The 17334-nt window shown below is 37.7% G+C and overlaps 1 protein-coding gene across 1 annotated transcript; it reads right to left on the reverse strand.

Annotated features, from left to right (window-relative positions):
* Nucleotides 1-1299: 1299 nt before the first annotated feature.
* LOC117343959 lies at nucleotides 1300-16994 on the reverse strand. The gene is made up of 7 exons (XM_033906528.1): nucleotides 16449-16994; nucleotides 8522-8670; nucleotides 6772-6918; nucleotides 4761-4871; nucleotides 3909-4133; nucleotides 3250-3455; nucleotides 1300-2283 (listed from the first exon to the last, which is right to left on the reverse strand). The coding sequence occupies exons 1-6, from the start codon at nucleotides 16628-16630 to the stop codon at nucleotides 3274-3276; spliced, it is 996 nt and encodes a 331-aa protein (XP_033762419.1). The 5' UTR covers nucleotides 16631-16994; the 3' UTR covers nucleotides 1300-2283; nucleotides 3250-3273.
* Between the last annotated feature and the right edge of the window lie 340 nt (nucleotides 16995-17334).

A 17334-nucleotide genomic window follows, 5' to 3' on the forward strand; every position in this document is an offset into this window, starting at 1 on the left:
CCTTATTAAAAACTGGTTTAGGGTTCTGACAAGAAGACGAAAATGTAAATTGTTTAAGGACGGACGACGACGTACTAATGGCGATTGAAAAGGGTCGCTTGAGAGTTCGTCTCAGATGATCTAAAATTGTTGTTGCTACATCTGTGCTGAAGGCTCAGCATCGCTCGTTATCAGTGTAATATGATCGCGTGGGGTGTCCTGCTGGATGTCTTCGGCAGTATTCTTCAGTGAGGTAGCATTAATAAAGTAGGCATCAGGTTGTCTTGTGGTAGCACACAATCTAATTAAAATCTAGATGGTCTTTCCCACTACGCTACATGTTCATGTAACTTAGTGAGAATGACCATCTGGATTTTAATTAGATTGGGATAGCACAAGAAGACAAATGCGGATTTACCGTAGCCTCCCAGGACCACACGCCACACGACTTAAGAGACTATAAGTTGGGCAAGCTGACCAAGTTGGGCAAGCTGACCAAGTGACCTGGCACTCATCCCGGATCTTCACCTGAAGTTCCATGGTGACAAAAACATATTATTACTAATGACAACTTGTCTTATTAGTTGACGATATAATTGGCGTTTCACAACCTAACTTTAATATGGTATTTTTTCATTTAATCAAACAAAACTACTTACCATATGTTAGTGACAAATAAAAAAAATACAAGAAATATGTTTAGAGTCGTACAGCAAAACTGGTTGAGATAAGAGGTACCGGATTTCCAAGGTCTATCAGTGCACAATGAATAGCTATATATGCACGCTTGTGATCAGATACCTGTTAGAGTTGCCGCCCCTTGGCAATAGTCCGACCGTCAGACATAATCTGAGAGACAAGACGTATTTTTTTCCAAAATTTCTGACCGTCAGCCATAATCTGAGAGATAAAATGTAATTCTTTCCAAATACAGAAAATAATAGGAAGACAATTTCTGGTAAACACTGTCAGATTGTGATTTATATTGCATCTCTAGTGTTGTGATGGGGAATTCTCGTTCTCGGTATCCATGCCATACCTTAATGAATTGTGATTATAATAAAAGACAAGTCTTAATTCAACAGACGCTAAATAAGTAATGATAAAACCATCATATTAATGATGATAATTATACGGAACGGGTGTCACAAAAACATTGAATAGTTTACAATACAGATCACTATACAAAATGACGTATAATATTCACATGTGAAGTGATGTTTTTTTTCTTCTTCTGGAAATTATTTATCTATATTATATTTCATGTCTTTGTTTGGTAGTTTTGGATGTAATTATAAATAAAAAGTTCAAAACAATAGGTTGTTTTCTGATAGTTTTAATAAATAAGAAAATGTACACTGAAATGTGAATACATAAATATCGTAAAATTCGCGCGTTAAGGCCAAGGGAGCGATGGACCGGGAATAACATTTTGAATATTAATGTTTGATTTTAACTTTTTTTGCCGTCTTGGATTTCCTGAATAAGTTTCGTGCGTTGATCGTGCAAATGTGATAGTCACGGCATTAAACATCATTTAAAATCATCTCACTTCAGATTTTAGACGCTCCAATCCAAGACAAAATAAAAGATTTTGTTGTATTAATCGATTATGTAATTCTCGTCAGACTGATTGCAATATATATATGATAAAGATGATATTGACGAGCTATCGTCTACACATATGAAAGAATATTAATAAAATATTGCAACTTCCGGTTTGACGTCCGTGCAGGATGTCGCCAATCGCGTGATTCGTTGTATGGAGGCACATGTAGGGAAATACTCTCGAGGTTATGAGGTAGTATACTTGTATGAGTATTTGTACAAATGCATAATTGGTAACACACGGCAATTAATTGCGACAAAACGAAAATGGACAAAAACAATGAGAAATACGATTTGATAAAAAGCTGGAGAGTAATTACATAAACACAGAAGAACATTAATGTTATCGAGGAAACCATTTCAATTGTCTTTTACTGTAAGTCTCAACATGTAGTGATCGCGATCTTCACATTCCACGTCCGCAAAAGGTCTATATTCTCTTTATACCGAGATCCTCGATCAGGTTAAAATACAGTATATGCACATATAAAGAATGAAGTACTCATATAATGTATATGAATTGTATGCGAATAAATAGGCAACGTATTTAACGATACTGGCTTCGACAAACGTCTACAAAACTAGACCGCATTTTGCACACTTCGTCAGCAGTGAAAAGTTTCTGATAGTGTTGGTGTCATAACAGGCGTCTCTCGATGAATCCGTTTATATATCAGCCAGTCTTGTTACTGTAGCCTGAAAGAAAGAAAGTCAAGATAAATAGTTTGGTTTACTTTGTTTAACGTCCTATTAACAGCTAAGGTCATTTAAGGACGGCCTCCCGTGCGTGCGACATGAATGCGTGTGGTGAGTGAATATGTGTGTTTTTGGAGGCTGCGGTATGTTCGTGTTAAGTCTCCTTGTGATAGGCCGGGACTTTTGCCGATTTATAGTGCTACCTCACTGAAGCATACTGCCGAAGACACCCAGCAGGACACCCCACCCGGTCACATTATACTGACAACGGGCGAACCAGTCGTCCAACTCCTTGTATGCTGAGCGCTAAGCAGGAGCAGTAACTACCATTTTTAAAGACTCTGGTATGTCTCGGCCAGGGGACAGAACCCAAAGCCTTCCTCACGGGGGCGAACGCTCAACTAAAGGCCAAAAGTGAGGCAGTGTCAAGGGAGACGTTAGGAAGAAGAAAGTTGTTAAGAAAGAAGAGAAAGATAAGATCCCAAATTTAGTCGCCTCTTACGATCATGCAATGGGGGCAGCAGGTACGATTCTTACGCCCTACCTGCAGGGTGTCAAGATAAATAGACATGTCCAGTTCTTGATTTCTTTTATAGTCTTTCATAATTCCCAAAATATACAACAGCTCCCTCTTGCTTGAATTCGTACATAATTACTCATTACTACAATTAATGATTTGCGCCAATAACGGTTTCTATATATAGTAATGTTCATATTTGCACTGATCTGTTCCAAAAATAATGATCCGCTAAAATGTGTGTCCGCCAGAAATAACGACATGTAGAGTATGTATGATAACATTGACATAAATAAGTTCTAGGTTTTACAAATATTTTACATTCCCTGATGTAGATTATAAGCTATGCCCATCTGTTTAATGTCAGACCTTATTTTGAAATTTATAAAATCAAACCATCGACACAGGTACCATTGTAGTATTTTAGTTAAATGCTATATATAACTTACGTTGATAACTGAATTCCTGCTGTTCTAACTGTCGTCGTAGAATTGTTGGATTAGTCTGGCTTTCTTCATCTGAGACTGTCGATGGGTCTCCTCAATACTCCTCTTCTTCCTGATGTCCATCACCGGGCGAGTCTGGGTCCACACCTCGAGGATTGGGGCACGGTAGCTGTTCATCATAATCGGATTATGACCCAGGCATCCAACCTCTGAAAATTATTTGATGAAAATTAATTTTCTTTATCAATGAGCGATGAGTAATTCAAATATCAACATACAACTGATACATTAAGTTGATCAATTTCAGTTGGTGCCATACTCTATTTCATTTGTTTATTTATTGAAATACTAGTTTTAATTTATCTTACATATGCTTTAAGTACTCTGATTAAGTGACTCTTTGCAGAGAAATGAAGGCCGACAGTATGTGTGTTGGTTGGCAAGGGTATAACCAGGACAAACTTCAAATTAGCTATGAATTAGTACCACAGCTCCTTTGCCTTTGTGCTACACAATGTGATATATTATTGCAAGTTGTGATTTTGTCTGTTTCTCTACAGAGACAGCCATGATCAATCAAACCTATCGAAGTTCACATCATTGGTACTGTGTGTTGTGATTATTTCGGTATTTATGCATCAGTAGATGGAAGCATAACCAACCTATATGAGACGAGCAATCTCCCTGTACGAACACGTTGTGCGCGTTGAAGTCCGTTATACGTCTGATTGGTGAGGAACTCTGCCATCTTTCCACTTTGATCTCCAGACCGTACCGACGTCGGTGTCGCCTCATCCAGTCATTGACAGCGTCAGTCACATTAAAATGTATCCAACGTTCTTCTTCCCATTCCAGGACGTCTACATCTAACGTCTGCATACGAGGTCCTATCAAACAGTAACAAAACAATTTGAGAAATGGTGGAAAAACGGAGAAAAAACAACAAAGGAAAACCATCGCAAAGATTAGGAGGGAACAACATAGGAACGGTAAAAAGGGAAGAACATAGTAGAAATAGCACAGGATATAGTCGGTAGACGAAATCTAGCATTAGGTGGAGTCACCTGGGCGAACTAACTAACTACGGTAACCAGGGATACAATAATAGTAACAAGGGGACACAAAAGTAACAGTAACAAGAGAAACGCGCGCGAGACGTGTTACTTGGGAACACCAAACTTAAAAGGGGGAGGTTGTCTTCTTAACAAAAACAACCAGGAAGCATCATGACAGAGGCTACAAGGAAATATCAAAACAATAAAATTTATAACGTTATGAACTTGGTTCCTACCCTGACTTCCCTGTTGATTCAAGGATAAGTGAATATAATTGACATTGACAAATCATCCAACACATGAAAATAGGAATAGTTTTGGTGAAAAGCTTACGAAATAGAAGTAGGAAAGGGCCAAAATGGAACCCAAACGGTGCATCCGATTTCAACGCGAATCAATGAAGCGTTTGTGTGAATATTTCTGTCGTTGATTTGTCCATTCGTATGGGGTGTTACTTACGCCTCATTCTGTTGTGTCTGTTCGTCCGGCGTGGCCGGAGTGCTTGTAGGTACTGATTGACCTCCACCAGCAGCCTCACGTCCTGATCATCATAAGCCGGACAGCCGCATCCTGAAAAAGAGCAAGAAAAGTGAATTCAGTCGTTTTACATATCCATCTTGTACTGGTGCACCGATGATAATTATGAAACGGTTTATTTTGTTTTGTTTGTAAGTGTTCAATGTTTTCGCAACAGCCGAGGTCATAAGAGGACAGGTGTCAAGGCGACACCTATTAGAGGAAAACACAGCATGGACAGAGAGAGCAGTCAGAAACAAAAGAAATTGTTAAGCCCCAAATGTTGCAATTGGACGGAAAATCTGTTCTGGTATCTTCGTTGTCATCTAAATCGAAGACAGAAGAAAATCCTTGATTCTTCACAGGCCCCACTTTTAGTCGCCTTGTACGATTAACATGCAGTAGGATACAGCGGGCATTCTTACTGGGTTCTCCAATGTCATCTGATCGGAAAACATTCGATAAACCACCCCCTACACAGCAGAGGGCTCCACCATTAGTCTCCTCTTAGGATATAAGAGATATAAGAGGCCAATTCTTGTCCCACTCCTGCTCGGGTTATGATCACAAGGTCAGGACTTATCTGCCATAAAATCGATGGAAAATAAAGGTATTTTCTCTCGTTTATAGTGTGTACGCCGGCCCAAGTTTCATCAATATCCCTTGATTTAAGAAAATTACTTGAAATTTTCCACAGGAAAGCCCTGAAGAATTATACAATATAAGGAAAGTCCCTAGGATTTTTTTATTAAGTCATTTCATTTCTTTTTCTTTTTGCTATCGAAAGTTACAATGCAACACTTAAACGTGCGATGCTGATCTCAGGCAAATATAAGCGTAGTGGCCAACGAATCGCCTACCGAGAAAAGAATCAGAACTAGTAACAGTTGTAGAGAGTTTCAAAGTCCATTTTATATGATCTGTAGCAAAGTCAGCAAGAGCGGATAATTAACTTGTCGACTTGGATACATTGACCGTGGTGTTTTTAAATATATAAGCGACGGCACAGGAGTGGTGCATTATTATATCAATAGCAATATACGGAGATGAGTAAATAGTATGTATCTCCAACTAGTATATCTAAATCCGCAGAGTGTACAACAAAGCAAACATATACATTCACTTTTACTGTTGACGTACCTTTACGGTTAAACAAATACAAATAAAAGAATTAATGTATGTTGGTGGATTATATAAATAAAAACTATACAAAACACACACAAGATATAAGTGTCTTCCAATAAGTTAGACACAATAGAGTCCGTGATGTAAGGGGGGCAAACAACCTCCTAAGTCCTTCTGGGACTCGTCAGTGATGTTAGGGGGACCAACCACCTCATAAGTCCTTCTGGGACTCGTCAGTGATGTTAGGGTGATCACCCACCTCCTAACTCCTTCTGGGACTCGTCAGTGATGTAAGGGTGATCACCCACCTCCTAACTCCTTCTGGGACTCGTCAGTGATGTAAGGGGGGCAAACAACCTCCTAAGTCCTTCTGGGACTCGTCAGTGATGTTAGGAGGACCAACCACCTTCTAAGTCCTTCTGGGACTCGTCAGTGATGTTAGGCGGATTAACCACTTTCTAGATCTAAGTCCCTCTGGGACTCGTCAGTGATGTTAGGGGGACCAACCATCTCCTAAGTCCTTCTGGGAGTCGTCAGTGATGTTAGGGGCATTAACAACCTCCTAAGTCCGTCTGGGACTCGTCAGTGATGTTAGGAGGACCAACCACCTTCTAAGTCCTTCCGGGACTCGTCAGTGATGTTTGGCGGATTAACCACTTTCTAGATCTAAGTCCCTCTGGGACTCGTCAGTGATTTAGGGGATCAACCACCTTCTAAGTCCCTCTGGGACTCGTCAGTGATGCTAAGGTCCTAAGAGATTCACTACACATCTCCAAAGTGTAATAAAACGGTAAAGTAAACATCATCAATACCTGTCAATATTTCTTACCTAACCTGGTTCTTGCGAACAAACTCAGAGTCGCATTCTTAGCCGTGACGTCACCAGCTGGGAAGGTATCGACGTTGAAGAAAAGATGCATGGAATTGTCATCTGGGTGATTCCACATGTCTGGGTCAATAGCGTCAGGCAACAAACCTATTAACAAAGAATATGTGGCATACAGTCAATATCGTCAGGCAGAGGACCTATTATACAAAGATCGTGCTTCGTACAGTCAATATCATCAGACAGCGGACCTATCATACAAAGATCATGCATCGTACAGTCAATATCGTCAAGCAGCGCACCTATTAAATGAAGATCATGTTTTGTTCAGCCAATAACGTCACGCCGCGCACCTATTAAATATACGAGGGCTGATTGATAAGTTGCGAGCCTCGTATTGAAGAAGGAACTCAATGTTGTTCTTTTTAAGTCCTACTATTCCCTGACTATATAGGGCCGTGTACCCAAGGACTGGTCTCACTTGCTTAGTTTATATCGACGAGGTAGCACTCTCAAGTAAACAAGACAAGCGGCTTTTGGAAAATGGACAAAATCGGCAAGGATTAGGATGAAAGAGTCTGTCATTGCAATGACTACCATTCACGATTGTGGCTTTAAATTGATTGAACATCCGCCTTAATTACCTGATCTCGCTCTATCAGACTTTCATCTGTTTCTAAAACCGAAAACAGCTATTTCAGGCACCCTAACCCTAACATGCAGTTGATGACTTTATGGACAGCCAAGAAAAGGAGTTCTGTAAAAGTGGCATTGAGACCCTTAAACACCGCTGGCAAAAGTGTATGGATACTGAAGGGGATTATTTTGAAAAATGATACAATATGTCCGGTAAAATTCAAATCCTCAATACGAGGTTCACAACTTATCAATCAGCCCTTGTAGACCATGTTTCGTAGTCTATAGCGTCAGGCAGCGCACCTATTAAATTAAGACCAAGCTTCGTAAAGTGAATGATGTCAGAAAATAATGACAACAATACTGGTTGATATTTCTAGATATATTCTTAGGTAGGATGCCTTAAAACAACGGTTCATGCAATTGCACATACTGGATGATAAAAATCTCTGGGAGTTCTGATATTAAGTTTCCTTTAATTCTTACATGATACAGAGTAGCAGCTCTGGCTTTCCATCGTGGAATTTCGGATATACTGTTAAATACTTACATGGTACCGATTAGCAGTTCAGGCTTCCATCATGAGGGTTCGGATATACTGTTAAGTACTTACATGATGCGGAATAGCAGTTCAGGCTTCCATCATGAGGGTTCGGATATACTGATAAGTACTTACATGATGCCGATTAGCAGTTCAGGCTTCCATCATGAGGGTTCGGATATACTGTTAAGTACTTACATGATACCGATTAGCAGTTCGGGCTTCCATCATGAGGGTTCGGATATACTGTTAAGTACTTACATGATACCGATTAGCAGTTCAGGCTTCCATCATGAGGGTTCGGATATACTGTTAAATACTTACATGGTACCGATTAGCAGTTCAGGCTTCCATCATGAGGGTTCGGATATACTGTTAAGTACTTACATGATGCGGAATAGCAGTTCAGGCTTCCATCATGAGGGTTCGGATATACTGTTAAGTACTTACATGATACCGATTAGCAGTTCAGGCTTCCATCATTAGGGTTCGGATATACTGTTAAGTACTTACATGCTACCGATTAGCAGTTCAGGCTTCCATCATTAGGGTTCGGATATACTGTTAAGTACTTACATGATGCGGAATAGCAGCTCTGGCTTTCCATGGTAAGGTTTCGGATATAACGGCTGTAGTTCTGAGGCCTGTCCATCATGCTGCTGTCTATGGTAGGGAGAGTATTCCAGCCCATCTCTCTCATGAAGTTCTGTCTGATCATACGTAACCTGGAATGAAGATGTCAAATGCTGTTGTTACGACGATGTTTATTTTTTATTTTAATTAACACCCAGAGAAAGACCGACGGCATATATTGTTCTCTAGAAAGTAGGTAACCGTACAATGATGTTTATAGTACTACCTCACTAGTAAGTATGATTTGTAAGAGACGACTCTCTGTGTTTTGTTTTCTTTCAAAACACACCTTCCTCTGCCTTATATCCCATTGGTCACTGCCTTCATTTGAAAGTGTTTGCCTCAGCGAAGAAGACTTTGGGTTCTGTTTAAGTCTGAGCTATTTCAGATTTTGTAAATTAGTAGCTGCATCTATTTAGCGGGATGAATGATTCTCCCATTGTCGGTATAATGTGACCGGTGTGGTATCTTGCTTACGGCCTTCAAGAGTATACATCAGTGTTATGCGCTACCACGCGGATGCAAACCCGGACATACCGCAGCCTCCCAAATCACAGTCATAACATGCATGCAGCTCGCAAACATTAGTGGTCATCCTGAAAGCTGTTGACAATGACATCTTGGAAGCTCACGTTTTAACTGTAAATGTTATGAAAGGATGTTTGCATTATCACAAATGCTTATATTAAGAGTTTGCTATACAGTTCACCCGACAATAGCACAATAAACGGAAGTAGAAATTCAAAGAAGGTATCTATTTTAAAATGCAATAAGTTGATATTCAAACTTAGTGTTGCAATTTCGTCAATTCGGCTATTTCAGTATCAGGTAAGGACGAAAGGTTATAAAATGAACAATATGGAGAAATACAACAAAAACGAGACATTTTCAGCGTTTGGACACTGCTACATGATCTAGCCCATCATTCGATCACCCTGTTTCGTAAAGTTAGCTATATCAAAATTTATAAATCGACACAGAAAGCAAAACAAGAAATACTGAATTAACAAATAAGACACAAATTTGAACTTCAGGTTTAATCTGAGAATGTAAAGTAGTGTCGAGGGGAGTTCTGATATAATCTGTACATTACTGATGCTAACTCTAAACAAAGGAAGAAGGCAACATACATGATCATGTGTTTCGGAAGGATACGCGTCTCGGTTCAGAGAGTTTTAAAAGCGAAAACGTAAATGTTATTATATTAAAGTTGATATGTGGACGTGTTGTTTGATTTTTTGTGTGTTTTTCTAGCTATTATGTATTAGTATATAGAGGCGTAATCACATATATAGGCGTATAGATATAGGTACAATAAAGATTAAACAAAATATTCATTTATATATTTATTTTTCTATACTTATATATTTACATGTACCTACATATTTCTCATACATGTATAATCAGAGTGAGGCTATAGGAGTTTTTTAATGACCTCTATGAACTGGACTATAATGCTTACAAACGCCATGTAAGGAAGTTTTCTATATCGACCAGATGGTGCCTAAGGTACACTTAAGGGTTCTACATTGTCCTAAAAATAGCCAACATATGTTCCGACAAACTACCTAATAAGTTAAACATCACGCGCAAGGCTGGTGTATTGCATTATTAGGCTTCACTGTTGCATGGTTATATTAAATCTTAATCAACCTTGAATATCGCGTTATCGTGATACATTCATACGTCATCTAATTGTTATCGTAAATATAATTCGTGTATTAAGGATACATGACCTTCTATATTTCGTTAAGGAAGAGTCCGGGTCAATGTATCAGATTCATCGCCGTGGGCCGCTCCTGGTTTCTATAATATCATGATTCAAATTAAAAATATGGAATCCGTTTTGTATCTTGAAAGAAATTTGGTATAATTTATATTTGCGTATGGGATCCCAACACCTTAATCACAACATTGACAAACTAGAAATGGTCCAATGCAGGGCGGCGTGCTATGTGCTTGATTAACACCGGTATAATCATCGCACATCTATTGCGTCCTAAATGTTGGACAAGTTAAAACTGTGTCCCTAGCTGACAGACGACGAGATGCTCCTCAGACTATTTTCTACAACACTGTCCACAATAAAGCCACAGTCGTAAATCACCCTTTAAAAACTGCATAACTGCCATCTTTCTTTCAGAATGAATAATTCTAAAACTAGAACTGCATCTTTCTTTACCAAAACTATGACAAAATAAAATAAGCTCCCACCAGATATTGTCTTGTCGTCCACAAATTCATTCAAGTCTACCACAATTAATAAAGCATCCATTCAATCAGAATACTTATCCTTTTTCATCTCTCTAATTACATTAGAAAAAAACATATATAATTAAAATTTGATCCCCCCCCCCTCTCATATTAACTATAGTTGGAATACGGCTTACCTCAAAGCCTCAAAAGAACCAGTAACAACCATAACCACACAGTATCATGTGTTGATAAATATGATTTCTATAATAGTATTAACCTGGTCGACTTTCTCCAATATTCAGTAGAAGAACAAGGAACAACTCGCGTGTCAACGAAACCATAGCTCAAAGATCTAGCTCAAAGTAATTAATGTCGGTTAAAAGCTCGGAGGAGATTGATTGTTTTACAAAATAATCCTTACATCTTTATTTTACCATTACTATTTAAACAGTCTCTCAATATCGAATTTAAGTATTCATGATTTACAGCAAAGTAAATCAAACAAGAGGCGCCTAAATTTCTAATGTCTTCCTTGACCACATCTCACTTTTGGCAATTAGTTGAATGTTCGCCACTGTGAGGAAGGTTTTGCGTTCTGTTGCGTAGTCGAATAATACCAGAGTCTATAAAAATGGTAGCTGCTATTCCTGCTTAACATTTTAGGAGTGGAACGAACGGTTCGCTCGTTGGCCGGGTTGGATGTCCTGGTCGGTGTCCTCGGCAGTATGATTCTGTGAGGTAGCACTATAAAGTCGACATAAGATTCTCGCTATTACAGGGAGACAAACATGAACATATCGCGACTTCCAAAACACACATATATGCATCTCACACATAAGGGGGCCGTCCTTAATGATCATAGTTGTTGAAAAGATGCTTAATAATAAAAACAAACTAAAACGATTTGACAAATTGTATTTTAGAGAGAAATTGCTTAATTATGTTGCCACAGTTACAACTGAGCTATCAATAATTAACCTGAACTTAAACATTCAGCTGAACGGGCAGGAGTTCGAAAAAAATGTAGAATTTTTCTTTTAAGCTAGTCGGGACGAAGTCCAGAGGAGCTATTGGCATACAGATTAGCTATTTCACATGGTCATTCGCTGTGACAAGACCTTTCCTTTAGTACTACATTTGCGGACCTGCTGATCTTGACCGTGACCTTTGACCTACTTTAACCTTGGCAACAGTATGTGTGACATTGGTACTGCCTTTGCTGACATTAACCGTTACCTTTGACCCAATTTTTAAAAACCAATTCTGCATTCGATCCCTCTCGGCGAGCTATGTTTTCTTCTGACATATTTTGTTTGTACTATTACTGTGTGATCTAAGAAGAAAAGTCTGAAAGATCATTGCGCAAAAAAGGACAAAATATCCGCGTGTGTTCAGTCCGTTACAAAGGTGTAAATGAGTGTGAGGCAGTATATCTAATCTAAGGTCAAATCAGGGCCCAAGCTGTCAAATCATACACACTCTCCCATGCACCGCATTCTAAGGTCAATGATGTTATTGCAGAGTAATGACCGGCGATCGACCCCACTTACCAAGCCAAGTACAAGCCATCAGTAATAGGATGTTTGGTTTGGCTTTTCTCCATGGCACTATGGTCAATCTGACATGGCCACTGCCGTAATAACCTCCAATTAGATATTTGTAATAAGCATAATCTTTCCCGATATCAAATTTTATCATAGGTGATAAATTACGTAATTGTTAACACTTGTTATATATTTAAGGATTTCCACACTGAAACGAAAAATTAATCAAAATTGATAGTAAATAACAATAATGAATGAAATAAAGATTTACCCAGAAAATAATGAAAACGCACAAGGAGAATCAGAACGTTCCGACAGGGTAAGCGTCTTCTGCGTCATCGAAGACACCCCCATACAAATTTAGCTCTAATAACAATATAAGGTAAAGCCATGTAAAAAAAAAAAGGGAGAAAGGAGACCGTAGGAATATAAACCCGTAATGTTGGGGAAGCAGATTCAAGTCTGGGTTTTCTCTCACGTCCGATAAGCAGAACCAAACAAACAACAAAACCATCCATTCAGAAAGGGGCCTTCATGATCCAGATACGTCATCATAAACACAATAACAAGTGTGCTGTACATCGTGTCTTTAGTTTTACTATTAACTTGATTTCTAACTTCAATGAAGGCTAAGTGACACAAAAGGTATGGGGTAACCTGCCCGACCACGTGGGTTTTCTCCGGGCATTCCGGTTTCCTCAAACACTAACCCTTCGCGCGCTTCCATAACTTGTTTCGCAAGTGTTGAACAATGAATAAAGTTTACATACCCCTAATCCAATCAGTTCTTGGATAATAGGTTTCCCGAGTTGTCTCGAGTTATTCTCTTATCAAAGTTCATTTACAGTTTATTTTTGAACATAAGTTTTATCGAAACAATGTTATTTACAATAAAACAAACAACCTGAATTTCCTGTGGGCGTTACATATCTTATCAATGTCTATTCCCGCTTTCGATTTCTGGTAAGGAACAGTATTGTCGCATTGCAACTAGGTCAGTAAATGGAATGTGATGTATATAAGGTGTTCCATTTAAGGTCATCTTGTGGCATTATCATTATTTCCTAACGTCAACTATTATCAAAGGCCTAATTAGGACGCAAGTACAAATACCAATTAGTCGCGTGCTATCTGAAGACGTAATATACGGCGCTCACAAATCTGGCTTACATAACAAGTACTCCTCCCATGTCAGCGAGCAGTGTATTGTAAACTTTAACCACTGAATTTTCATTTGCTGTTTATTTATTAATTATCGTTCACGGCACTTTAATACTTATGTTCCTTTAATATTATTTCAGGGTTTTTCGTGCTTATTTCATTACGCTAAATTATTAATGCACTGATTGCATATTTTTGTACAAACATGCAATGAAATCGCTGTAAATCTCAACAATGAACATTTCTCTAGGGCCAATACAAGGTTAGTTATAGTAATAAAGGGTGTCAATCAAACTGATATCTGGTATATAATTACATAAATGTGTTGATACACTCAATTATGTAGAATAAAATGATACATTTTGCTTGGTTTAGTAAAAATTGAACATTACTTAAGACCGACAACTATCAAACACTTCCAAATTGTGTATAGTCTTAACAGTTTTGAAAAGCAGTTATGTTGTTATATAAATTGTCTCTTTTATGATGCAGATCAGTGCAATCCATTAAGATGTGTTTAACGGTAACGGTTCATTGTCTATGATACACTGAGATATGTCCTTATTCTTCCATAACCCTTAAGACGGGTAAGAAAAAACCTCGTCTCGGCGATTGTCTTAAGGAGAGCATTCACCGATAATTGCTCTGATCGAGGGTAAGCTGTCCACCTATTCACTCGTGCATTTTGCCACTGTAAAGTTAGGTTTAAGATAGGTGAAATGAAGTTTGAAACTAGTGTTAAAAGCAGTGAAACTGTTATGAAATAATGAGTATAACATATACAATGTATATTAATAATATGTTATTTAAGTGGCAAGACAATCCATGTGTGTATCCTTCATGATACAGTTATCTAATGAAATAGTGCATTTGAAACTTGAATTTCTAATGTTTGTATTATTTAAGCAAGCTACCAATATCTATGATTATTAATATTCAAAGAGCGGTCTCCTCCTTATACGAGCTGCATGCGTTTTTGAGAATTTCTAAAAAGTGTACGATGCGAGGAAAGAGTATCGTGTATATATAGGCGATATGATTGTTTTGCCACCGCGTGTATAGATTTTCATCGTCTTTGAAACAAAGCACGTGCTATGTACCGTCATTTTATAATTCCTATTAGTGATATAGATATTCATTAGGTGCCTCTCTTTTGCAATATACACTGATTGTAAAACCATACTCGAGTTACTGAGGAGGGCCTACATCCAACAGGTGTGCATTGCTTGCATTAGGTGTAATTGTTGTGTTAATCAGTGCAAAACCTCTTGTTAATAGCAGCTTTCAATACAAATTGAACCTTATCTGAAGTAGAGCCAAATATTAATTAAACTGCGTCATACAGCTGTTCCATTATTCTAGGTCTCGTCGTTGATGCTGAGACCATATTACGTCAATACCTAAAATAACTAAGGAAACTCAAAATTTCATGAAAGAAAATCTAGACCTGAGGTGCAATAACTTTCTATTCATGACGTCAGCAATGTTTTGCATGCATCTAACACACAGGGGACGCCGTCCTTAAATGGCCATAGCTGTTGATATGACGCTAAACATTTCAAAACCAAACCAAATTTGTCATATAAGCTGCCTTTAACAGTGATATGTTCATATTTCATATCACTGGAGTGCACGATTTACTTTTATCCATGAATTCTCGCATATATATCAATCAGTTTATAATGACAAATGACATTATCGTGTTGATATAGTTAGTATTATTTAATATACTGAAATTTCTGTTCTGTATATCATTCCGGATGTGTACATTTTCGTATCCAGTCCTATGTGTTGTTATATTTCCTAAACAAATTTGACATTTTGACCTGATATATTGTAGTTGTTGCCCACAGCTGCAGTATGTAAACATCGCGAATAGATAACCCTCAAACAGTACAGTGTGATACCGTAGTGATAAATTAACTACACTACATAAGTATAAGATATTACTTAAATGGATTTGTTTGATAAATTTACACATGGGAGATGACCCCGTATAATGTACATTTAAACATTTAATTCTCTGGAATTGATAACTGAAAATTAATTATATACGATGAATAACTAATAGAACACGCTTGTTGGTGTTTTTATTACTTATACATCACAATTTGTTTTTGTGATAAACTGAAACATCAAACTGGTTACTCTGTTTAACTAATTAATCAGACTTGTTATTGTGTTAACCTGAAACATCACACTTGTTATTGTGTTAACTGAAACATCACACTTGTTATTGTGTTAACTGAAACATCACACTTGTTATTGTGTTAACTGAAACATCACACTTGTTATTGTGTTAACTGAAACATCACACTTGTTACTCTGTTTAACTAATTAATCACACTGGTGATTGCGTTTATTAAATCAGACTTGTTATTGTGTTAAACTGAAACATCACACTTGTTATTGTGTTTTATCAATACATCACTTGCTGTTATGTTTAACTAATAAATCACACTTGTAATTGTGTTTAACTAATATATAACACTTGTTATTTTGTTTGACTAATATATAACACTTGTTATTATGTTTAACTAATACATCACATTTGTTATTGTGTTTAACCAATAAATCACGCGTGTTTAACTGAAACACCATATACTTCTTATTGTGTTTAACACATCACACATTCGACTAATACATCATTGATTTCCCAAAGAGCTAACACTGGGCTAAAACACTCCCTACATACTATATATATTATCACTGGGTACTACCTAGTAAATAGCAGTTGAAGCTTTGATTTGCTCTGGTGTAGTATATATTTTTTCCAATTCATTACTGAGCTGATAATTTATTTACCACAACGATAATTAATTAAGTTGCCATTTACTTCATACATTTAATTTACTAGTGAAATGCTTTGTTAATTGATCCATTGATACATTAATTTACAACTGAGCACACTAATTTGACATTGTGTTAATAAGCACTGAAACAGTATAATGATAATTGATAATACGAACATGAATTGACGGCGCTGAGCAAGGTCAATGCGTGGAGAAGTACTGGCAGTAGCTTCAGGTGTTGTAGGCTGGTCAGTCCCTACCGGTTGTACCATCGGTGTGGTGACAGGGGGGTCACAGTAACACACGAGCACGTGCACACACAGAAGTTGTAAGACGAGCGTGTTACAAAGTCCAAACATGATTGCTGTGTTCCGACACTTATGAACACTGAAACACTTGCAGTCAGGTTTTAAAAGATGTCGTTCGTTTTGTCTTAATTTCTTTTATGTTAATCAGTGGAATGCTTGCAACCAATAATATCCTCGCGAAGACACTTGTAATGTTTTTTTGTTTTTGTTTTTACAAAATGATAAAAAAATAAAAAAAAATAGCTGCCTTTGATTAAATATAAGCACTTTTTCTTCTCCAAGTGTTTTTCTATTTTGTATTCCTCACAAAAAAGAAAGGATGATGCGTTTGTTGTGATTTAACTGGCAGTCTTTGTTCACAGAAATAAAAGCACCTCTGCTCTGTGCACTATTTAACGGTACATTGCAAGCTTTCGGCAAGTCCTCGTCTATTAACCTACCTCAAAGCCCAGGGTGTTTATGAATTAATACTCCTGGGTCAAAGGTCATGTTGTTTCCCGTGGCGCGAACATATTACTATTGGAGGTTGAAAACCCACACTGATGTTATGTTTGTAACTACCACCAGTCATGTTCTTGAATACTTAGGAAAATCCCTCCCACGCCGATTCTCGACACCCCTCCACTTGACCAGATTATCCAATTTTAGAAAAAGATTAATGTACTTCCCTTTGCATTTTAAATCGTAAAAAAACAAAATTGTTTATATTTGAATCAAATTAAGTGGTCTAGACTTTCAATATATATGTATTGTAT

Source organism: Pecten maximus, chromosome 15, assembly GCF_902652985.1.
Source record: "Pecten maximus chromosome 15, xPecMax1.1, whole genome shotgun sequence".
In the NCBI taxonomy this organism is placed as follows: Eukaryota; Metazoa; Mollusca; class Bivalvia; order Pectinida; family Pectinidae; genus Pecten; species Pecten maximus.

Bases quoted from the DNA above. Each gene is read 5' to 3' on its own strand.
- LOC117343959 (XM_033906528.1), bottom strand. From the start codon at position 16,630: ATGTTTGGACTTTGTAACACGCTCGTCTTACAACTTCTGTGTGTGCAC. The intron at 6,919-8,521 runs GTAAGTACTTAA...CTTTGTTAATAG, and splicing joins GAGCTGCTATTCCGCATCAT to GTTTGTTGCCTGACGCTATT. The intron at 4,134-4,760 runs GTAAGTAACACC...ACTGTTTGATAG, and splicing joins CAGACACAACAGAATGAGGC to GACCTCGTATGCAGACGTTA.